Source organism: Nerophis lumbriciformis, linkage group LG33, assembly GCF_033978685.3.
Source record: "Nerophis lumbriciformis linkage group LG33, RoL_Nlum_v2.1, whole genome shotgun sequence".
In the NCBI taxonomy this organism is placed as follows: domain Eukaryota; kingdom Metazoa; phylum Chordata; class Actinopteri; order Syngnathiformes; family Syngnathidae; genus Nerophis; species Nerophis lumbriciformis.
The window spans coordinates 12,656,284-12,682,500 of record NC_084580.2 but is presented as its reverse complement, the minus strand read 5'-3'; the positions used below and the strand labels follow the sequence as shown (position 1 = coordinate 12,682,500).

At 38.8% G+C, this 26,217-nt stretch overlaps 1 protein-coding gene across 4 annotated transcripts in view; it reads left to right on the top strand.

Moving 5' to 3' along the window:
• Nucleotides 1-26,217, top strand: part of dock8 (dedicator of cytokinesis 8) — a 174,908-nt gene that overhangs the window by 26,949 nt on the left and 121,742 nt on the right. For all 4 annotated transcript variants that reach the window (XM_061928818.1, XM_061928817.1, XM_061928820.2 and 1 more), the window contains 6 exons: nt 3,931-4,106; nt 9,916-9,987; nt 10,327-10,435; nt 17,239-17,448; nt 18,236-18,321; nt 18,787-18,853. In XM_061928818.1, the coding sequence (XP_061784802.1) occupies nt 3,931-4,106; nt 9,916-9,987; nt 10,327-10,435; nt 17,239-17,448; nt 18,236-18,321; nt 18,787-18,853 (720 nt within the window). The remainder of the gene's footprint in view (nt 1-3,930; nt 4,107-9,915; nt 9,988-10,326; nt 10,436-17,238; nt 17,449-18,235; nt 18,322-18,786; nt 18,854-26,217) is intronic.

Genomic DNA, 26,217 nt, shown 5'->3' with positions numbered 1-26,217 from the left:
AAAATGATGACAGTAAATTCCAAAAATGAAACAAGTCTTACACTTCCACCTTTACCGTTGCGAGTGGTTTTACTTTATTTAGATTTTTTTTTATAAACAAGCTAACTTGTCTTGTGAGGCAGGAATGTTCAAATGTGGCTTAAAACGTTACCTGTGCACTTAATAAAGGTTTAATGATAGTAACCTTGAGTGGATTATTTTCACTTTGCATGGTTGTTGTACCTATGGGGAAAAGTTGTTTTTGCATTCTGACAGCTTGGAACGGATTGTGTTCAACTTTGTTCTTGCCTCCCCATAGCAACGTGCACTAATCAGAGGCATGCATATATTTGCATTCATTTGTTTTAGTTTTCCCCCACGCTTGCAAACTAGTACGCACCGATCGGTCAAACAGACAGTATTGTTGACTCTTCATCAAAGCAGTTGTTAAAGGTTCTTAATTTTCTTTGTACTCTGCCGCCTTTGTTGTGTTGCACGTCACCCATTAAAAACTTGCCGTCGGGTTACAATTTGGTCCTGAAAAATATAGCCTGGGGTGGACTGATGTGCAGCAACACGTCTGAAGGCTGATGGAATTTACTTGGCGCTCAAATGTTGGTTTCAGCTGTGAATCATCATGTTGCTGCTGTCATTTCTACCTCTTTTCAGTCTTTTAGCCATCAGTGTAGTTTTACCTTTAGTACTCCATTTGCTTTCTATTACAGTCTATTACAAACATGTCTTCACCACAGTTAAAAGCTTATGTAATGTCTTTGGACAGCCTGGAACCCTTAAAGTCAAACGTAATCAGGTTATGGGCACCTCTATTTGGACGACTTACTGCATTTTTAAATCACGGAAATGTACATCATCTGTTACAGGGTCCAACTTCTGTAATTTTAAATGTTCAGGTAACATTTTTAAAAGTTTTAGCTGTACAAGTGTAAAAACAAGTTAGCCAGTTAACAGTAAAACAAACTAAAAAAACTGAAACTGCGTTGCAAAAAAGCAATAAGAAACCCAAGAAAAAGTCAAACGTGATATGTTAAGGTCTCGTGGGGGTTTGAACTATGTGAGTAAAAAGTTTAGTCCCCATTTTGTGCCAGCTGGTGATAGTTTTATTGTGTTCATGCCTTATGTGTGTGACACTGTGTTCCAATGAAAGATACAACTATCCATTTTATATCACTGCCAATTTGTGCACAAGCTCAAAGTATAAATCTGTTCCTGCTAAAAATAGAACCATCTGCCTGACATGGGCCACTTTGTTTTTCTTGGACAGGTATGAGGTAGCAGAAAATAGTCTTGTTCTGTATTTCTGCTGCACTGTCAGCCTCTTTTCATTTTTTTTCTGATTAAATGGCTTGTCTAACTTATCCCCTTGATTCTCATACACTTGATCCACTTTTTGCATATGCACTCTAACTGTATTCTACGAAATAGATGCCATAAATCACATACAACAATGGAGTGAGAGTGGAAGACACATACATTAGCAACACTAACATTACACTCGCATTTTAACAGCTATGTCATGCTTGGTCAGCAATATACTGGAGACAAACAAAATTATTGAACTTGCAGCTCCCGTCCGTGTCTGATAGTTGGCAAAGCTCCAAGCTTTATTTTAGAATGTGTAGTGAAGCCTGTTTTTGAAGCATTGTTTAAATCTTTACATAAAATTGTCCTGAAATAATTATGATTACAAAAGGGGGTATTCCAAATTTCTGATGGGTTTATTTGATTGCTTGATTAAACACATTGTCCCAAGACTTGTATCTATGTAGTTTCTTTGGTTTCTTTGTTTCAACTCTTTACTTAGCCACAGTCATATGAAGAGGTGGAACCCGTAGACCTGGAGGAGTTCTTTATTTTTTAAATGTTTTATTTATTTATTTATTTTTTGTCCTGTCCAGCTACTCAGGCAAATCATATTGTTGATTTAGATGCCCATATCGGCTGTACAAATTTACTTTACAAAAGAGAAGTGTGGGATACTTCTCTTGTTGCCTTATTTGTATTTGACTTTATTAAATGGACTTATATTATTATTTGGTGCAACAGGGCCGGAGCAGGAGGGGATAGAAAGAGGGAAAAAAAGGAAGACAGAGGGGGAAATTGCGGGGACAAGAGGGGGATAAGACAGAGAGACAACAACAGCAAACACAACAACAACCGAACAACATCAGCAAATAGGATATGTACAAATATGATGGTAAAAGTGATAGCAAATAAGCAGTTAGTGAAATAAATAATAATACAGAAATGACAATGAACATTATTACACAAAAATGGAGCAATACAAATACCAATAGAAATAACACTATTGACAATGAATAATAACAATAATTACCTCTATTATCATACAATTGTTCAAATTAGGGGTGTAACGGTACACAAAAATTTCGGTTTGGTATGTAACTCGGTTTAGAGGTCACGGTTTGGTTCATTTTCGGTACAGTAAGAAAACAACAAAATATAAATTTTTTGGTTATTTATTTACCAAATTTGTAAACAATGGCATAACATACATATACACACAGGGTCCATTGCCAGGGTTAATGTGGTCAACATATATAAAATAAAAACTAAATAAGATAAGGCTCAGAATGGTTTCTTAACAAAGCCTTTCTACATATAAAGTGCTTTTTTTTGATTGATTGATTGAGACTTGTATTAGTAGATTGCACAGTACAGTACATATTCTGTACAATTGACCACTAAATGGTAACACTCCAATAAGTTTTTCAACTTGTTTAAGTCGGGGTCCACGTTAATCAACATTAAACTGCCTCAAGTTGTTGCTCAGATTAAATCAAATGACAAAACTTTTCTTCTACATATAAAAAGTGCAACATTAAACAGTTTCAAGTCAACGCAGCCTCAGATTAACTTTTCTTTTCCCCCCCAGCCTGGCTAACTTGGCAATAAGAGGATATATGGGCTCACTGTTCTTCCACCATAGAAGTGGGTCAAAATCTAGTTCTTAATGCAATATGGACTTACAGTATATCTGCTGTTATAAAAACATTTGTTATTGCTTTAGCCCTGCCTGACTCGCCGAGGAGAGGCTGCTTGAATGCGGTGGTGACGCTTCAAATGGGTTAGCATGTGTTATGAGAGTAGCGTATGTGTGTGTGTGGCCCTTTAATATGTGACAGCATGTGAGGTGAGTGTGTGGGCGAGCGAGGTGAGGGAGCGGTAGCGTGATTGCGGGGAGTGGCTAGTGTTTTGTTGGATTGGCTGTGTGCAAGACCTCAATAAAGCCACGATTTGCAACTAATCGCCGGACTCGTCATTTACCCTGGAGTCCGGAGCTGTGGAGACCCACTGCCGGGTAGAGTGAAGGGTGTTGCCCCCGAGAATACATCGGCCCTGGAGGAGTGTCTCCTTTGCGCTCCTCAACTACGGTCTGGGAGCTGGAAGCAGGAAAGGTGCAACACAGAAGCAGCTGCTGAACAATGTCGGCAAACCTTCATCCTCCATTGTTGTATCGCGCAGCCAAAGTGTTCCCAAACGGGAGATCTTAACGAGGCACGAGGGTCTTCCAGCTCTGGCTTTTACATGTTGTCCTAGCCCGGTCGCTGCTAGCATGTGTACTCGTTCGGTACACCTCCGAACCGAACCGAAACGGCTCAATACAAATACACGTACCGTTACACCCCTAGTTCAAATGCAACAATACATATATGTAATGATAACTTGAAATACAAAAGAAAACAAATAAATGGAGAGGGAGAAAGAGAAGCCAACTATATTAACCTTGTAGATTGTTATAGTAACAATAGGTTAAGCCATGTGTTACCCAGTTTCCCGTAGGGCAACAACGTTAATATATGTTTGATGAAATGTGATCATGAGTGTATGTATGTATATGTACTTGTATATGTACAAAAACATTGTCCCAAGACTTGCATCAATGTAGTTTCTTTGTTTCAACTCTTTACTTAGCCACAGTCATATGAAGCGGTGGAGCCTGTAGACCTGGAGGAGTTCTTGATGTCACAGCTTCGTAGCGGCGACTCTGTGCTGATGTTGGAACTTGGCGACTTCCCTGATGACGACCTGAAGGTGGAGCAGGTGGAGAAGGAGCGCCGCACCGTCCGGCTTGCTGTCCCTCACGACGGGTCAGTTGCCAGCTCAGAGAGCAATGCGATATGTTGAAATACATGACATGTTTACGCTTGGACAATTCAACATGTTTAAAAAGGAGTAGGGAGAAGCCTCGCCAATTTAATTATATTCCTTCTCAATGTTTCAGCATATACAGATGGTTTATTCACTCCTTGTGTTCAACAGGCACGTTCACAAATAATTTGAGGGGCAGGTGCACAAGCCAGAAAAATGGGGAATTAATTGCAAAAATTATAAATGAAATAAATATTATTTTGATAAAAATCACTGCAGGATATTTTCGACTTCTATAGTAACAAATACATATAAAATGGTAAAACTGAATTAAAAAAATGTTTGCAGTATACTGTACACACTTATTTTGTTTACTTTTTTATGACAGAGTTGAAGCATAAGCAGCATCAAACTAACAATATACAACAAATACTTTATACCTCACCAGACGTTGAAGCTCAACTTAAGACCCACCTTTCATCTCAATAATCGGAATTTTAACTAAAACAAAACTAGTGAAAATAATTGGTAGAACAGCAAAACTGCTTGTTATTTAAAACTAAATTGATTACCTGCCTGTGTCTCCTGTCAGAGTGGGTAGCTCAGTGGTTATGATGCTTACTTGTAAAGTGAAAAACGTGGGTTCAGCCCTCAATTTGGGCATGGCTACATTTAATTTAATTTTTATTTTTTTTACAGATTAAACTAAGATTTGTTACGCAATGAAAAAGCCTTATGTTTCCCATTTTCCCAGGAAATTTACCATAATGTGGTATCTTAACTTACGATCAAGACCAAATTCAAAAGACTTGTATGTCAAAGTAGCCTTACCTACTGAAATGAATTCATATCAATTTAATCCATGCTTGGTCCCTCCCAAAATACCACAAATCTGATATGTGACATGCCATTTAAAAGGAAAAGCAAACTTTTAGATTATAAACACTGTTTGAAAATCATTACAATAGCATGTACTACGAACAACTACAGTAGTTTTATGTAATAGTTAGGAATGTGCAGATCGGTCGGTATCGGACGATTTTTGTGAAAATGTTTGTGATCGGCCATTGCTGATCAATACTTTGTATGCCGATTACAAATGCCGATCTTCTCTGGCTGACAATGGTCCAGCAGCTATTATGTATGTGTCTCCATACACAGTGTGAAGCCGCTTCCCTTAACTTAGGGGTCGGCAACCCAAAATGTTGAAAGAGCCTTCTAGGACCAAAAATAAAAAATCTGTCTGGAGCCGCAAAAAATTAAAAGCCTTATATAAGTGTTATAATGAAGCCAACACATGATGTAAGTGTCTATATTAGCTATATTAGCCAACTAGCAAAGGCTGACGCAAATCTTCGTTGACAGAAATTATGTATTTTAATTTTTATTCTACACATTTTTGCAACATTGGAACTCATTAGTAAAATGGAGGCTCAGAATGCCCAAAGGTATAGACGTGTGTGTCCAAGTTCAAGGAAACGGCAGGCTGTCTTCTTTTAATGGATTTATTACAATCTTTGCAAGCTGGGTAACGTTTGCTGTGGTCTGGAACAACATGGCACACAAACAACAATGAGAAATGCAGCCAATATTACATACAGATAATGTGTCATGAGACATGCAAATATACATTATATACAAAGAGGACATAAGTAAAGGAAATTAAATGAGCTCAAATATACCTACAAACGAGGCATAATGATGCATTATGTACATACAGCTAGCCTAAATAACATGTTAGAAGCGATTAGCTAGCAGTCATGGATTGACCAAATGTGCCTGATAAGCACTCCAGCATATCAATAAAATCAACAAAGCTCACATTTGTGCATTAACGCACAGCATAAAATGTTTGGTGGACAAAATGAGATGAAGAAAGAGTGGCATAAAACATGTATTTCTGTGTCATGTTTGTTCTCCTACAGAAAATGTATTAAATTAAAAAAAAAAAGAATGTGTGTAAAATTATCATTTTTTTCATCTTTTTCCATTTTCACACATCTCTGAAAGAGGTCCAAGGAGCCACTAGGGCGGCGCTAAAGAGTCGCATGCGGCTCTAGAGCCGCTGGTTGCTGACCCCCGCCTTAACTAATAATAATCACCTCCATTACTGCAAATAAACTGCATTTCTTAGTATGTTAAGTATCATGTATTATTATCACTGGAGGACGAGGCTAAACTTGTTACACACTCAAGAGCAAGCTAGGAGCAGGCATGTTAATAGTTAAGCTAAGCTATGTGTGTGTATATATATATATATATATATATATATATTTATGTATGTATGTATGTATGTATATATATATATGTGTATATATATGTATGTGTGGGAAAAAAAAATCACAAGACTATTTCTGTTGTGTTTACTGAGAGGGGGTGACGGCAAACAGACACCAGGGGGCGGTATATACAATTATTTATTATATATATATAGTCAACATATATATATATATAAATAATAATAAACAATATTACTAAACTAAGGAAATGGAGTGTGAACTAGAATACAAAAGGGAATGGTGTAAGACTATGTGTAGAATTTAACTGAAGTGAGTGTTACCAACGTGTTGAACGAGATACGCGGAAGTCCAGGGGGCAGGCAGCTGATCCGGGGCGAGAGCGAGGCGTCAGAATCCAGGGGCGAGCAAGAGGTCGAGGAACGAAGGAAGCAGTCGGAGTCCAGAGGGAGATCCAGGGGAAATTGAGACGCAGGCGACGGAGGGTACTGCGGGGACACGGGAGAAGACAAGGGACAAATCAAGGCACGGAGAGGAAACACGAATATAGTAAGAGCGCATAAGGCTTACGGTACACCATGAGAAAGCTAAGTTCCCGCGACGATCCTTGGGTCCACTGGTCCTTTATTGATCTCGCTCTGATCAGTCGCAGGTGTGCAGATTGCCAGCGAGTGATTGCAGCTGGTGGCTGCAGCAGGGCGGAGACGCGCGCGGCGCGTCCCTGGATGTGCGCACCCGTGGGCGTGTCCCGAGGTGCGCACAGACGGATGAGCGGCGTTGGCAGGAGCCTGAGCCGTAACAATTTCATCTCTACAGGCCTGTTTCATGAGGGGGGGTACCCTCAATCATCTCCTGATGATTGAGGGTACCCCCCCTCATGAAACAGGCCTGTAGAGATGAAATAGTCTTGTGATTTTTTTTCCCACACATACATATATTGCGCTCTACTACGGTATCGAGCACTATTTTTTGGATAACCTTATTAAGACATATATATGTGTATATATATATGTATGTGTGTGCGTGTGTATATATATATATATATATATATATACTGTATATATATATATATATATATATATGTGTGTATATATATATATGTGTGTGTGTGTATATATATGTGTGTGTGTGTGTGTGTGTGTGTATATGTGTATATATATATACATATATATATATATGTGTGTGTGTGTGTATGTATATGTGTGTGTATATATATATATATATATATATATATATATATATATATGTGTGTAATATATTTGGTTGTAATCTTTGTATGGCTGTTAAGTAGAGGGGATATGGACTTCAGCGCAGCTCTTCGTTCACTTTATTTTTTAACGTACTTACCTAAACAACTTACGCAATATACGTAACATGTAAGCAAATACGCCACAGCATAGACGCCATTTCCGGACCTTCAACAATTGCTGTTTATTTGGAATCAAAATATATATATAGCCTATTATTTGTGCACTGCTGACTAGTGATGTAATACTGAAAAACGACTTTTCTCACCAAAATCTTTTCCTACGCACACCAATGACGTAGCTCGACTAAAGATGACGTAAAAGTTGCATTCAGGTCGCATTTGAAAAGAACAGATTCCAATCGGATTCAAACTACCTCCTGATGTGGCCCAAATCTGAAGTGAAAAGACTTTGGAGCCTTTAGACTGGCAAAAAATATCCAATCTGTGTCACTTGAGAGCAAAAAAGTCAGATTTGTTGTGCATTGTAAAAGTACACAAAGTACACATTTAAAATAAGGTTGCACACAAAATATAGTGAGTGTTTTAACCTAATATGACATTTGATGGTCATTATAATGTCTTAATATTGCCTTTTTTTTTCTTTTTTTTTTTTTTTTTTTTTAATGTCCTGTCCAGCTTCTCAGGCAAATCATATAGTTGATGTAGATGCCCATGTCGGCTGTTCAGATTTACTTTACAAAAGAGAAGTGTAGGATACTTCTCTTGTTGCCTTATTTGTATTTGACTTTATTAAATGTATTTATATTATCATTTAGTGCAGCCGGGCCGGAGCAGGAGGGGATAGAAAGAGAAAAAAAAAGAAGACAGAGGGGGAAATTGTGGGGACAAGAGGGCAAACAGCAAACAACAACAACAACAACAATAGAGCAACATCAGCAAATATGACATGTACAAATATGATGGTAAAAGTAATAGCAAATAAGCAGTTAGCGAAAAATAAAAAATAATACAGAAATGACAATGAGCATTATTACACTACAAATGGATCAATACAAATACCAATAGAAATAGCGCTATTGATAATGAACAATACCAATAATTTACCTTTATTATCAAGAATACAGTTGTTTAAATGCAACAATACATATACGTAATGATAACTTGAGATACGAAAGAATGCAGAAAAATGGAGGGGGAGAAAGAGAAGCAACCTACATTAACCTTGTAGATTGTTATAGTCACAATAGGTTAAGCTTTGTCAGTGTGCCATGTGTTACACCCAGTTTACCCTAGGGCAACAACGTTAATATATGTTTGATGAAACGTGATTATGTGCATGAGTGTAAGTATGCATATGTACTTGTATATGTACAGAATGTGTATATGTGTTTGTACAATGAATGTATATGTACAGAATGTGTATATGTGTTTGTACAGTGAATGTATATGTACAGTATGTGTATGTGTATGTTTGTATATTGAATGTGCGTGTGGATGTACGAACATTAGGTAGGTAAATATGTACTGTATTTGTGTATGTATGTGGGAGCGTAGGTACCTATGTACGTATGTGAGCATACGTGAATTTGCATGTACAATACATTCGACTCCCAGAGTGCGTGGGAGCCAGAGCACGGCCCCATCACCCCCGAGAGCCCAACCCACAAACAGGAGGCGTGGTGCCCAGGGAACCAGGGACCACCGCCCCCACGCAGCCAAGCCGGCCAGCGACAGGAACCCCAGAGCCCGACCCACCGTACCGCCCACAAGGGCCAGCAGCAGGCCGCAGACAGACGCACCCGGCGGAGGACAGGGCACGAGAAAAGCAGGGGACAGCCAGACCCCAAGCCAGCGAGAGACCACACCCCACACGGGCAGAAAGGCGAGACGCCCCGCCCGAAAGACCCAGAGACTCCCCGCAACCGGACGGGAAGACCGCCCCCGCCCCACCGGCAACCGGGCCCCCACGAGCCCACCCCCCACCCCCGGAGAGCGCGGCGAGGCCAGCCCCCGGCCACCCCACCCAAACCGGCCGCCGCAGGACCACCCAGGCACAGGGCCACGGGAACCACCCACCCCACCCGCAGGGACCCCAACGATGGAGATGGAACAACCAGCAACCGCCCCGCCGAGCCCCCCCCCTGAGGGAGGGGAAAAATTAAAAAATAATATTAATAAAATATATTTTAAAAATAAATAAATAAATTAATTAATTAATTTTTAAAAAAAAAGAATTAAAAGAAGACTTATATTGCCAACACAGCTACCTATTCAAATGTCAATACTGCTCATACAGTGTTAAAAACAGAATTGTTTTTTTTTGTCACACTCTCATTTTGTGTTTATGTCCTTGTTTTGCAGAGTGGAGTTGGATCCCCATGTGAGAGATTGCGTCAAGAGTTACACCCAGCCGTGGCTTGTGGTGTCTAGAAGGTCAGACCTTTCATACAGTGACATTGCCTTTAGTTACTCAAATATACCTTGGATTATAAATGGTGAAACTGGGTGGAGGGTGCATGCTTTTGTATAATAGCATCACCAAACCAGAGAAGTGTATGCCCAAGAGGCTTAAACAGGAAGCAAGACACATCAGAAAGCCTTGATAAATACTATACACCTCCTATCTGATCCACACACACACTGTGTTGTATGAGACTATGTTGTGTCGTTATCTACTTTGATTTGTGCAGAGGTGTATCAGTCGTAGCCATGCATGTTGTTTCTGGTGTGTGCATGGAACCATGAAAAGTGTGTGTTTGTGTGTGCGAGAAGGTGCCAAGGGGATGGCTGGAGCGCGTATTCGGAGCGAGCCGGCCTGCACAAGCTCCTTCAAAAACAGACGTTTGAGTCCGACGTCCAGTCAGTCAAAGAGGAGAAAATGGTAAGAAGCACAAGCACTTTGTTCAAGGAAGTGAACAACACTGTTTGCATCCTAGGGGGCATTAAAGTCTATGAGAAATATAAGAACTGGGTCAGCTTCTAAGGTGTTTGTCACATCATAGGTGTGCTTCAAATAAAGATGTGTTACTTTATTCTCTTAAAGGGGAACTGCACTTTTTTGGAATAATTTTTTTTATGCATTATAAATCGTAAATAAACGCTAGTAATTGGTGGCTAACAATGCAGGTAATGGAGATTTGATCTATTGAGCCTATAATGCACGCTAAAAAACATCCTAAAACCTCCATCGACGTTTTATATACAGTAAATGCAGTAAGTATATACTGTATGTAATGTAGTAACAGGCACATTCATTATATAATTTCATATTACCATATTTTGGTCATTTTAAGTATTACCGGAACATTTTGGCGGCATGTTGATTTCACAGAGTGCATCGCAACATTTACTATTTCCTTCAACAACAATCAATCAATCAATGTTTATTTATACAGTCCTAAATCCCCGGGCGACCGTTGCAATGGACGTCGAGTGGATCCAGTTAATAGTGTGAGAGTCCAGTCCATAGTGGAGTTAGCCGAAGATCATCTTGAGTGGAGATAAGTCAGCAGCCCCCCCTCTCCTTCGTGGAGAGCAGAAAAGAGACGGCAGATCAACTGGTCTAATATGCAGGTCTCAGCATGTAAATCGAGTATTAATGGCGGTTTTTGGATGGGTTTTTTAGAGCTTTTCAGGCGGAATATATGATTCCTATTAGCTACATTGTTAGCTGTCCAGTGTGTTCTTGTGGTTAGAGCAGTGGTTCTTAACCTGGGTTCGATCGAACCCTAGGGGTTCGGTGAGTTGGCCTCAGGGGTTCGGCGGACCCTCCGCCGCGGAGGTCGAGACACACCCGACTCATCGTGTAAATAAAAACTTCTCCCTATCGGCGTATTATGGATACGGCAACAGCAGAAGTCACACTGATTTGCAGGTGTGTAATTTGTTGTGAGTTCATGCACTGTGTTGGTTTTGTTCTTTGAACAAGGTGATGTTTGCGCACGGTTCATTTTGTGCACCGGTAAAAAAAACATATAACTTTGTCTTGAATTTGAAAAAAAAAAAAATATATATTTTTTTATTTTTCACTAAAGAAGGGTTCGGTGAATGCGCATATGAAACTGGTGGGGTTCAGTACTTCCAACAAGGTTAAGAACCACTGGGTTAGAGTGTCCGCCCTGAGATCGGGAGGTCGTGAGTTCAAACCCCGGCCGAGTCATAGCAAAGACTATCAAATGGGACCCGTCACCTCCCTGCTTGACACTCAGCATCAAGGGTTGGAATTGGGGGTTAAATCACCAAAAATGATTCCCGGGCGCGGACACCGCTGCTGCTCACTGCTCCCCTCACCTCCCAGGGGGTGATCGAGGGTGATGGTTTCAAATGCAGAGAATAATTTTGCCACACCTAGTGTGTGTGTGACAATAATTGGTACTTTAACTTTAACTTTAAGGATATTGAATGATAGAAATATTTCCCCAAAAAGTGCAGTACCCCTTTAATTACGAAATCCAGTTTGGTTTGAATACGGCTTTGTTTTGCTTGAACTTAAGTTAGCCATGCGGTGTTCAAGACTGATTTGTTAGAAGCAGCCATGAAGTCAGAGCAGCAAGGTGGCCCATACTGATGAAGCATGTAGCAACAATACCGAGTGGTGGGGGTGGGCTGAACACAACAGTGTCATCCTGCTCTAACTCTGCTACTTTTAAAGTTCTCATATTACAATGTATTTCAGAAATTTTAAGAAAGAGCTCCCTCAGTGGTGTTTTGGAAGTATATTGGTCACAATCTAACCTTGATGCTAGAATTTAGAGTGTTTAAAAGTGTTTTAGTAAGCCCTAGTGGGAAACCCCTGTTTTGTGTGTTTATAAGTTTAGTAAGCCCTAGTGGGAAACCCCTGTTTTGTGTGTTTATAACTTTGATGCTAATGAGCTATGGTTTTCTTTGCCGCTCTTAAATAATGTGTGGCTCCAAAAAGCACTATTGTGTTACCTATTCATTTTCTACCGCTTGTCCCTTTCGGTGTCACGGGGGTTGCTGGAGCCTATCTCCGCTGCATTGTGTTAGTGTACTTTAATTACTTTTACATATTGTAACTCTGCACTTGTCCAATGTAATAGATGTCATTCATATTACACACATCACCATAACATTAAGTAATGGGACAAGACAAACGTTAGCAACACTAGCATAGCTATGTGAGCTACATCCTAACATTACACTCACGTGGTAACAGCAACATCATGCTTAGTTAGCCCATTTACTAAAGTAAAACAAAATGATCAAACTTTCAGCTCCAATGTTTGAGGCAAATTATTAGAGATGTCCGATAATATCGGACTGCTGATATCATCGGCCGATAAATGCTTTAAAATGTGGTATCGGAAATTATCGGTATCGGTTTCAAAAAGTAAAATTTATGACTTTTTAAAACGCCGCTGTACGGAGTGGTACACGGACATAGGGAGAAGTACAGAGCGCCAATAAACCTTAAAGGCACTGCCTTTGCGTGCCGGCCCAAGCACATAATATCTACGGCTTTTCACACAAACAAGTTAATGCAAGCATACTTGGTCAACAGCCATACAGTTCACACTGAGGGTGGCCGTATAAACAACTTTAACACTGTTACAAATATGCGCCACACTGTGAACCCACACCAAACAAGAATGACACCTCAACCCCGCCCCCCCCAACCCCGCCCACCTCAACCTTCTCATGCTCTGTCAGGGTGAGCATGTCCCAAATTCCAAGCTGCTGTTTTGAGGCATGTTAAAAAAAATAATGCACTTTGTGACTTCAATAATAAATATGGCAGTGCCATGTTGGCATTTTTTTCCATAACTTGAGTTGATTTATTTTGGAAAACCTTGTTACATTGTTTAATGCATCCAGCGGGGCATCACAACAAAATTAGGCATAATAATGTATTAATTCCACGACTGTATATATCGGTATCGGTTGATATCGGAATCTGTAATTAAGAGTTGGACAATATCGGAATATCGGATATCGGCAAAAAAGCCATTATCGGACATCTCTAATATAGTGTAGGGTTGTCCCGATACCAATAATTTGTTATCAGTACCAAAATGTATATCGATACTTTTCAAAATAAAGGGAACTACAAAAGTAAAGCGTCACCTTTATTATTAGTTTTAAAGCCCAAATACCTCCATATTGCTCTTCACGCACCCTCTTTATTAACCAATTGAAATGCCGTTTTTGCTTTCTTCCTCTACACAAATGTTATTGCTTGTATGCCCTTTATGTGTGCGTTTTGACACACTCAACATCATGCGCCTCAGCTCTGTAGTCACCGCCGCACAACGGATGAAACGGTACCGGTATTTTTCAAAAGCAGTATAGTACCGTCTTCAATTAATTAGTACCGCGGTACTTTTTTAGTACCGGTGTACCGTACAACCCTAATATAGTGTAATATATTTTGGAGGTTTCTAATCTTCTTGTAGCTGTTAATTACAGGCGTCACGGACATCTGCATGGATTTACATTAGCTTCATTTTTCAACTCACTTTTGTAAACAACTTACATGTAACGTGTAAGCAAATACGCCACAGCGTCAATTCCGGCCCTTCAACAATCGCTAATTCTTCAAAATCAAAATATATATCCATATATTACAAATAGCCTATTATTTGCACACTATTGACTAGTGATGCATTGAAAATTTGGCTGCCGAAAAAAGACTATGCTCACCGAAACCGGATGTTGGGATGATGGATCGACTTTTGCTGGCGGACGGCGTCTTTCCCTGCACACCCAGATGACGTAGCTTGCCCAAAGATGACGAAAAGTAGCATTCGGGTCACATTTCCGTTTAGACAGAAGTCCCATTTGAAAAGATCAGATTCCAATCGGATTCAGGCAACCTGATGATCAGATTTGAAGCACTTTGGTGCATTTAGACGAGCAAAAAAATCTGAAAAATTCAGATTTCGCCTGCAGCGTAAACAGGGCCAACGCCCCTTATTTTTCTCTATCATCTTGTTGTGGGGCAGACTGTCTCATACATGCACATGCATCTTCCACTGTATCAATTCCTTTTACAAAGTAGCGTATAGTTCAAACTTACAGCTGTCAGTAGACTCGACATGGAAGCGCTAAAAACTACAACATGGCTGACGTGGAGAAGACAGTCGAAGTGGAGGCACGGAAGACACGGAAATAAGAACACCCACAAAAAGAGACGGTTAGAATGACGGTATGTAAAACATAATCTATGCTAAATTTTGACCAAAAAAACACTATTACATGTTATGTCGACCACAATGAAGTGTTTTAAATGCAGAAAAAATTTATATATATTTTAAATAAAATCATATTATGACCCCGACTTGTCCAGGGTGTACCCCGCCTTCCGCCCGAATGCAGCTGAGATAGGCTCCAGCACCCTCCGCGACCCCAAAAGGGATAAGTGGTAGAAAATGAATGGATGGTATGGCATATTATGACCCCTTCAAGATGTACATCAAAGCCTCATTTGTTTAATGTATAAAAATCTAGCTATGGATGGGTCAGCGGCATGATGTTATTAAAAGATCACGTTTGGTAGGACACATATTACACAACATGATAAAGTCACTTTTGCATCATCGAGTGACTTTTAAAGTACAGTGACGTTGTTGCTGTCTTATTCTGCCCAGCTGATCTATTCAGGGAGTACAATGTTTTTAGTGAACGCTCCACTTTTAATTGCTTCCTAGCTCTCTTTCTTGGCCCACAACTAACATTTGGAGCCAAGTTCCCGTTCTCTTTTGTCTCAAATTGACCATTACTTAACTGCAGGCCTCAGGCACGCCAACCAATCCGGAGCCTTGCGATGAACACCCCCGCTCTCTGGTGTACAAAGCTAGCCAAACAGGCTTCCTATGTCACCCTGCCCATGCCAGTCCTGTTTAATCATGCCAAACCAAAGGACCTTTATTGGAGGGGCAAGGTTCCCATGATGTGCATGCCAGATAACGCGTGACAGAGATGGGAAGAACGGTATTATTGTCTTTCAGCGCGTAATGGCTCTCTTCTGTTTGGTCTGGTCCGCTACCCCAGCCCTCGGGATAATGGTGTGATGCTCGGACAGTCCATTCCCGGGTTTTGATTGATGTGTGTCTGGACTAAAAGAGACAAGGACAGTAGAGGGGCAAGGCTAGAGGGTCGTTCGCCCAAAAACAGATCCAGCCTGAGAGCAGCATGGTTGTACCCTAAAGGGCTGTACTGGAGACTAATAAGTAATTCCATATGGCTCTGCTACTACCACCCTGAGAGACATCCAACTGGTGGGCAGAGGATGCCCAGTTAGTTCATTCAAATTAAGCCTAATGACTAACGGGTCTTACTAATTAATACTTGCCTGCCTACACAGTCTAATGAGGTCCAATACAAGTACTGCATCATATTGAGAAGTGTTTACAGTCATTTCTTGATTGTAATTCACACTGATGTGGGACTGCACTACATCATACCAAATTGTTCGTTAATTTTTGAATAATTAATTATATTAATTAATGTAATGTTTAAAACAAGTAACAGTACTAATAAATATATTTACCCAGAGAGAGGAGCGAGACATTCGTGTTTGATAATCATACTAATAATATAATACATTTTACTTATTAAAATGAATACTATATACAACATACATTTTTAAAATATTTATAAAAATAACAATTTAACATTTTTAATTATAAATCAAATACAATGTTAAGTATATATTTCAATTAAAATATTTTTAAATAATAAAGTCATACAAATACTACTACTACTACTAGTATAAATAATAAAATAATAGAAAATATAACATATGTATATATATATATATATATATATATATATATATATATATATATATATATATATATATATATATATATATATTTAAAATAAATAGAAATAATAATACATATTGTATTATATTATAAAATACATGGATTAGAAAAACGTTTTTCTGCCTTTACAAATATTGTCATTATTATAGTGTAGTATTTTTAGTTTTTCTCGGAATATTATTCTGTTATTACCCCAAAATAGTGATAAAGTAATGACTGTTTTTTTCATAAACATAATGACTTTATTCCAGAGATATTTTCACTTTCTCATCACATTTGTTGGTCTTTCCAGAACATGCTCATTTAGAAGCTGATAGCGTTTGAGTGTCAAAAAGCCACGGTAATGTCCCTCTAATCTCGTTAGCCACTCATCTACATGCGCGTATCTAATTACATCAGCTAAGAATGCATCAATATTGTTATTGACAGCTGTCTTGGGTATCTCTACGTTGCAATGTGGTCTATTTGCGGCATTATTGCCCTTCCGTTTTGAGGATTAAATTATACATACAGGCTATTACATGAGGTACAATATAATGTAAGTGAAAAGAGCCCTTTACTATCTTTAGCATACCATACAACACATACAGAACAGGCAGGAGACATTGTCCTAGGGCTAAAACACTGTCATGACTGTCAGAACTGCCTAGATGCCTGTCAGCTGTTTGTTGTATCCTTGACAACATAATAGCAAGAGTCTGCCTTTCCAATCTGAAGTGGGATTTACACTTGACAAACCCTTTTTTTGAGGAAAAGTCTGTCGCCTCTTTCATTGTATTGTTTTTTTTATATTCTCTCCATCCCACACATTTATCCACATCAGCTCCACTCCTCCCTCTTTCTTTTCTATATCCTCTCCAACCTCTAACCCTTTGTCTTTCTGTTGCCCACACCCCAGGTCAAGTCCCCGACTGTAGCGGTGCTGAATGATGACTCTGGCCGCACACTGACCTCCTCTGACTTTAACCTGCGCTGTTTGACTCCGGACCAGAGGGTGGAGTGCCTGCTGGCCTTCAGCAGTCACGAGGAGCTGGACCGCTTCAACCAGGACGCTCGGCAGGGAAACCGACACCCCGAGCTTTTTGCACTGTATCCACCCGCTGATGAGGTAAGGTCTTAAAACTGCCTCATCCAATTACACACTGATGTCGCTTTTTGATGCAGTACCACCTGAGGGATTGAAGGTCACGGGCATTCAATGTTAGGTGCAGTGATTTCTCCAGATTCTCTGAACCTTTTGATGATATTACGGACCGTAGATGGTGAAATCCCTAAATTCCTTGCAATAGCTCGTTGAGAAATGTTGTTCTTAAACTGTTTTTTTTTTTGCTCACGCATTTGTTCACAAAGTGGTGACCCTCGTCCCATCCTTGTTTGTGAATGACTGAGCATTTCATGGAAGCTGAATTTATACCCAATAATGGCACCCACCTGTTCCCAATTAGCCTGTTCACCTGTGGGATGTTCCAAATAAGTGTTGGATGAGCATTCCTCAACTTTCTCAGTCTTTTTTGCCACTTGTGCCAGCTTTTTTGAAACATGTTGCAGGCCTCAAATTCCAAATGAGCTAATATTTGCAAAAGATATCAAAGTTTACCAGTTTGAACGTTTGCAGTGTATTCAATTGAATATAGGTTGAAAAGGATTTGCAAGTCATTGTATTCTGTTTTTATTTACGATTTACACAAAGTGCCAACTTCACTGGTTTTGGGTTTTGTAGATACAGAAGAAGAAAGAAAACATACTAAGGTTTTCCCCGTGAGAAATTTTAGAAAATACCTTTATCCAGATCTGCACCAATAAGTCATGTGTTTTTATTATTTGGAGATGGAACACCTACTTCCTTTCTTCTTGCACAAATTAAAAAATAATGTGTCTTGTCTGACATATTCCAGGAAGACGCAGTAGAGATCCGGCCCATCCCCGACTGCCCCAAAGAACACACTGGAGACCGCATCCTGATCCGAACCCAGGCCATCAAGTATGTCATACATTTTCTCCTATGACTTTAGCAGCTTTTCTTCTGGCTCCTTCAAGAGAGAGAAGCGGCAGACGGTTGTATCGGCATCAAGATGTTGTAAAGCAGGGACAGGGACGACATTGAGCATTCTTGAATGTCTCGTCCAAACATGGCGAGGTCACTGCTTTTTACCCACTAATTTACTGCACCTCTCAAACCATGTTTGTTCATTTTGTGTCATTCATATACCTTTTCCTCCACGAAAGTGGAAAATATTTTAGTTGAATGTATTTCCTGGTTTGCGGTTGAACCCCCATAGCACATATACAGTAAATAAAGTCCTCCCAGACACAGCAAAGAAAGACTTAAAATGAATAACTAAAATAGAAGAAATACAAGAATAGCGCAGGGCAAAACCTCAATTACACGTCTAAACCTTTGAGTCACGTGCTATTGCTGAACGGCCAATGTTTTTTTTCTCCTTAGGTTCGAGATTGATATTGAGCCTATATTTGCTACCATGGCCTTGTATGACTTGAAAGAGAAGAAAAAGGTAAGAACATATTAGTATCTCGCAAAAGTGAATACACCTTATTCCATACTTGACAACCTTGAGACCTCCGATTTCGGGGGGTGGGGGGCGTGGTCGGGGGTGGGACGGGGGCATGGTCGGGGCGGGGTTGGGGGCGTGGTTAAGAGGGGAGGAGTATATTTACAGCTAGAATTCACCAAGTGAATTCTAGCTGTAGAATTCACTGAAAGTCAAGTATTTCTTTATATATATATATATATATATATATATATATATATATATATATATATATAGCTAGAATTCACTGAAAGTCAAGTATTTCTTTATATATATATATATATATATATATATATATGAAATACTTGACTTTCAGTGAATTCTAGCTATATATATATATATATATATATATATATATATAAAGAAATACTTGACTTTCAGTGAATTCTAGCTATATATATATATATATATATATATATATATATATATATATTTCAGTGTTCATTTATTTACACATATACACACACATAACACTCATCTACTCATTGTTGAGTTAAGGGTTGAATTGTCCATCCTTGTTCTATTCTCTGTCACTATTTTTCTAACCATGCTGAACACCCTCTCTGATGATGCATTCTGCGTCGTCTCCTTGTTGTGTGCGCAGTTGTGCACTGCACTCTCTAAAAGCCCTAGATGTTAATGTCACATATGCATGTACAGTAGATGGCAGTATTGTCCTGTTTAAGAGTATCACAACATTGCTGTTTACGGCAGACAAACTGCTTTACGGTAGACGAAAACGTGACTGCTGTTGTTGTGTGTTGTTGCCGCGCTGGGAGGACGTTAATGAAACTGCCTAAAAATAAACCCACATAAGAAACCAAGAACTCGCCCTCGATCATGCTACAGTTATAACGTGATTGGGCAGGCACGCTGTTTATATTGTGGGAAAGCGGACGTGAAAACAGGCTGTCGACACGTCACTCAGGTCCGCCTGAATTTCGGGAGATTTTTGGGAGAAAATTTGTCCCGGGAGGTTTTCGGGAGAGGCGCTGAATTTCGGGAGTCTCCCGGAAAATCCGGGAGGGTTGGCAAGTATGCCTAATTCCAGGAATCATTTTATTATAGCTTCTCAAGGAACTATACTTTAGAGATTGCTATACTTTAAAGCAGTGGTCCCCAACCTTTTTGTAACTGCGGACCGGTCAACGCTAGAAAATTTGTCCCACGGACCGGGGGACAAATGTATTTTTGTCATAAAAAAATACAGTCATGTGTGCTTACGGACTGTATCCCTGCAGACTGCATTGATCTATATTGATATGTAATGTAGGAACCAGCAATATTAATAACAGAAAGAAACAACCCTTTTGTGCGAATGTGTGATTGAGTGTTAATGGGAGAGGGAGGTTTTTTGGGTTGGTGCACTAATTGTAAGTATATCTTGTGTTTTTTTATGTTGACTTAATAAAAATAAAAAAATTTTTTTAATTTTTTAAATTTCTTGTGGGGCCCGGTACCAATCATTCCACGGACCGGTACCGGGCCGTTGCCCGGTGGTTGGGGACCACTGCTTTAAAGTACTCAGTGTAAAACTTGTAGAGAATTATAGATTTGCTATCTAACAATGACTCAACACAGCCATTATTGTTCTAAGAGCTAAATAACAAGATAATTGTGTCTTGTCTAAAATCATGCGGAAAGGTGGTAGCATCACGGTTTGGGTGTGCACGAGTGCTGCTGGGTGCTGGAGGAGCTGCGGTTCAGACAGGACAAAATTGTAGAGTGCGACAAAGATTTGTACAAGAACTATTATTTTGAACAGTAACTTTAGCTTTGATGCTAACTCGGGGTGTAGCAATTCATTTTATCAACAATTTGATTCGATGTTTATGGTTGCCGTTATAAGTCAGGGAAGATCTAATTTTTTAGAACGATTCATTTGATATGATTCAATGAGTAGAAATCGATTCAGTAACTTTTCAGCAAAAACAAATCAACCTATGTGACTGTGAAATAAATACTGGATAATGGACACTGCAGATGAAGTTTCCAATACTTTTCTTATTTCTTGTAAGGGACTTATGTATAAATGAATTATGGATGCAAACAAGCAAGTAGACAACAATAATGACCAATTGGTTGACATCTTATTTGAATTAAGTGCAACCAACACTTCAGCAGGTTGAACTGAATTAAGTGCAACCAACGCTTCAGGTTGAATTAACAAGAGGAAACACTTTCTGCTCACATTTTCTACATTCTAGCAATTTTCAATAAAAGTAAAGTAACCAACATTTTACCAATAGATTCACCTGCTAAATTAAGTTCCCCGGCCATACAGTATCTGTTCTCCGCCCCGGCATTGGTTGTAACGGACAGCGTCCCAGGGGAGCGGAGGAAGCCTGTATGCCCCCTCATACCTGTTGAGGGTGTTGGCACCTTGCCTCCTAATTTCCATAGCCTCTTTCATCCGTCTCTTCTTTTTATTTGTTTCTAATTAAATGACTTCTCCTTGGCTGCCATGTTGTGTTACGGAAGTCGGTGCATCGTCTGACTTGCTAACTTATCTTTTGCAGTTTAAAGTTGCGTTGCGGCTTTAAATTATAGTGTTGTGTCGTTTGTATTAGTTGCGGCATTTGCTATCGTGCTGTACCTGAAAGTTTTTGTGTTGTAATTATTATTATTATTATTATTATTATTAGCCTTTATTTAACCAGGTAAAATCCCATTGAGATCAAAGATCTCTTTTCCAAGGGAGACCTGGCCAAGAGGGCAGCAGCAAGGTTACATTAAAAACAGTAAACAAATACATAAAACATCACATTTACAACATTAAAACTTGCTCACATGACACGTGCATACAGACAAGGTAGCCTGCAGTCCTTTCACAGAAGCTTTAAACTCATTCAACGTAACTAGGGTTTGAAGTTGAATATTCAATTGTAGGTTATTCCATGCTTTCGGTGCTGAAAACCTAAATGCTTTCTTGCCCAGTTCAGTTCTTACTTTGGGGACGACAAATTGCAGAACATTCATTGAACGAAGATTGTGACTTCCTTGTTTCTTTGTTAAAAGACAAGACAGATAAGATGGAGTGATACCCAGAATGGGTTTGTAGATGAAAACATACCAATGATTGAGGCGTCGAGCACCATAAAGATGTCCAGTTAACCATTGAGTATAACACACAATGGTGAGTAAGGGGAGCGCAGTTGGTGATGAATCTCAGTGCCCCGTGGTACACACTATCCAGCTTGTGGAGACAACCAGCAGTAGCATTCATATACAACACATCTCCATAGTCAATAACAGGTAAAAAGGTTGTTTCCACCAATTTCTGTTTCACAGTAAAAGAAAAGCAAGACTTGTTTCTATAATAAAATCCCAGTAAAAGTTGAAGTTTTTTTACAACATACTGAATGTGCTCCTTAAAACTCAAGTGGTCATCAATTAAAAATCCTAAATATTTAAAAGCAGATACTAACATCATTTGTTGCCCATTTCTTGTTAAAATGTTCTCACACAGTGCTGATCTTACAGTTTTTGATGTGGTAAAGAACATACACTTTGTTTTCTCTGCATTTAAAACCAGTTGAAGATAGCAAAGTTGTTCTTGTACTCTGTCAAATGCATTGAAATTATTGATATTGTCTTGTGGCGTTTGCCTTTGTTGTGACCTTTCTCAGCCACCACAGCCTTTTTGTTTTGATGACGGGCAAAATAGACCTAACTTTTAACATCCTTATCAATAGAAGTGCTGAACTTCATATAAAGTCTGCCGTTCTCATAGGGGAACTGCACATTTTTTTTAGAATTTTGCCTATCATTCACAATCCTTATGAGAGACAAGAAGACAGATTTTTTTTTTTTTTTTTTGCACTATAACATGTAAAAATGGGCTTGTTATAGGAAGCTAGCAATACAGCTAGTGGGAGCAATCAATTATGCCGCCGAATCACTTAAAAAATGCATTCAAAAACCGTCATTGATACTTAATTTACATTCCGTAATCTGTACAATAACCAAACTGTAGCGACATTGTTATTGTAAGAGCGAACACTGAGGAACTCTTTTTAGCGTAGTAACACATCAACGTGCAAAGCTAAATACGGCAAGAGATAAGCTAGCTTCTATGTCAGCGCGGAACGCGTTTGAGTTTGTAATGCACAACACTGCGATAGAACACCAATCTGTACTGACTGAAAAACATAAACAGTCATATTATAGTATCTGTAAAGTATTAGCCCACATTTAATGTTTTGTTTGTACACAGCTACCTATACAGCGTAGGCTGTCTGTCATGATACACACATGACGTGCTGCATGTATCATGACCAATATAAAGTGTGACTGACTCGATGGACAGTTGTCTCTTTGTCCAGCTGGCTAAGGACATTTTTTATGGTTTATTTGGGGTAAGCACGCCATTTATGTCGAAATAGCTTGTCTCCAAATTCCACATTTGCAGTTTCGAGTCTATCGGCTTCCGTCTGTTCCAACGTCTCACCCTCTTCTTCGTGCTCTCTTCTAGAAGCAGCAGTTAATCATTTGTTCATTCAGATTCATAAAGATAATGTTGTGAATCCTCATTTGTCCAAAAATAGTCATGTTCATTTTCTGTTACCAAGTATGCCATGATTAGAAGACACACAAGCTTTTTGTTTTCCGAAGTAGGAACACACTGGAAGTCGGATGTGCTCTGCTATGGAAACAGAAATCAATGCAAAGAAGAAGTCAGCCGTGGAAATTATTTTTAAAAAAATGACCAAAATACGGTAAATATAGAACATATTACATATTGTTATGAATGCATCTGTTACTACATTATATATAGACTTGCAGTGTGTACAGAACACGTTGATGGAGGGTTTAGAAGTTGCCATAGAGGGCTTTGACTATGAGTCGCATCTTCCAAGTGTTTTTTATCATTTTTATCAAAAAAAAAAAAAAGATATACCGTATTTTTCGGAGTACCGTATAAGTCGCACCGGCCGAAAATGCTAAATAAAGAAGGAAAAAAACATATGTAAGTCGCGCTGAAGTATAAGTCGCATTTTTTGGGGAAATTTATTTGATAAAACCCAACACCAAGAATATGCATTTGAAAGGCAATTTAAAATAAATAAAGAATAGTGAACAACAGGCTGATTAAGTGTACGTTATATGACGCCTGGTATGTTTACGTAACATATTATGGTAAGAGTCATTCAAATAACTATAACATATAGAACATGCTATACGTTTACCAAACAATCTGTCACTCCTAATCGCTAAATCCAATAAAATCTTATACGTCTAGTCTCTTACGTGAATGAGCTAAATACTATTATTTTATATTTTACGGTAATGTGTTAATAATTTCACGCATAAGTCCCTCCTGATTATAAGTCGCACCCCTGGCCAAACTATGAAAAAAAACTGCGACTTTATTTCGAAAAATACGGTATGTGTTCTTGTCTCTTGTGAACGAGAGGCAAAATTCCAAGAATATGTAAAGTTATCCTATAAATAATCCAATGATTTCCTTTTTCTAGTATAGAGAAAATAGATTGATTCCCTTTTAAAACAATCTTGGATCGACACCTATCTTCCGAAAGGCAAACTTGTTGAGCACAGATTGATATACTTGAAATTTAGGAATTTAAGTTGATGTATGGATCAATCGTTACACTCCTAACTCTAACACAACTTGGTGACTGTCCTAGCTGGTCTATAATATTATAGACTCTCTGTAGTGTACAATCATTTAAAAAGAAAACTGCACAACATGAGAGGTGTCCTGTCTAGCGCAGAATTATTATAGACAACTAATACAGTTCCTGTTATTGTTATTCTCCTCATTATAAGCAAATGCATCATCATAATGCTTTTGTTGCTGTTATTTTCAGTTACGAATAATTCAGATTTCCTCTTTAAATAAGTCGTTAGACCATAATAAAGCTATCAGCATAACTTTGACTACCATCTGAGGCCAAGGCCCCTAGCAAAAAAACATTTCTTAGTATCTCCACTGGTTGTTAAGCACAAGCTAAATCCTTCCGGCTTTTTCACCCCCAGAAAAAAAAAAGAAATCCAGCTCAGTCAATCCATCAAAAACAAGCAAACAACCGTGGCTCAAAGTACTTGGCTTGGAAAATACTGCACGGTATTAGTAGTGATAGAGCTAAAACATGTTGTAGGTCACAGTGTATTCCTCGCTGATGTGAGTGCTTTACGATGTGCAATAGTGCAAGAGACATGCCACACTATAATAGCATGTGGAAGAAAACTAATGAATTAATTCAGTATTAATGTATTTGTTTGATAATGTGGAAGCTTGCTCCATTGAGCTGGAATACAAGTTGAATTAATCGTATGTTTCCATTAGGGGATGCACTGTTATTTGAATAGGAGCCACCTGAAAGGCAACACAACACGCTTAATGAGATGAGCTGCAGGGCTGTTATACTGTATGTATTATAAGATGTGTGTTTGGCTCTCACGAGTTACAGTCACTCACAAAAGTAAGAGGACATGATTGTGCCCTGATTCACAATGTCACAGAACATGTTGGAATTCATGTTTCACCTCAATAATATTGGTGGACCAGGGGGCCACTTCTACTATTGTGTCAGGTCCATTCATCCATGTTTACTGTTCAGAATTATATGAAATATTAAATTTAGCGGTCTATAATGGGGCATTCTGATCCGATGTATTGACATAGAATATTGGTCTGATATCAGCAAGACAACAAGTATCGGATTATATTAGCTTGCATCTAAAATCTCTGATAAAAGTGCTCCAATAAAAGCAGTCCTTCAGCACATTTACTTGTGCAAAGCTCAACAGCTAAATTAGGGCTTTTAATCTTTAGGCACCACACAATTAGAATTTTAAGGGTTACTATTTGATTTAGAATCGATTTTTGATTCAAATGATTCTCGATTCAAAATCAATACTTTTAACAAAAAAAAAGCCAGTTCTATGATTACCTACATTCCTCCATAAAATAGATAAACAGGTCTGATAAATTTCTATATCAATTAAAAAAAACTGGTTTTGTTTCCACCCAAACATTTAATAAAGTTAAATACAAATAAGGCAACAAGAGAAGTAACCATAATTTCTCTTTTCTTAAGTACATCTGTACAGCAGATATGGATATGTACATCAACAATGTGATTACTGGCTGGACAACATATTTATTAAAAAAAAAATAAAAAAAATAAAAAGTTTTAAATGATTAAGAATCCTTACAAATAAGAATCGCGATTCATTTGAACATTTTTTATTTTTTTTGCACCCCTAATTTAAATGTCGTCCAAAAACTCAAGGTTGGTCTTTTGTTGTATTTTAGTGAAGTCATTTACAAAACGTAAACGTGGTTGGCTATAGGCTACTAG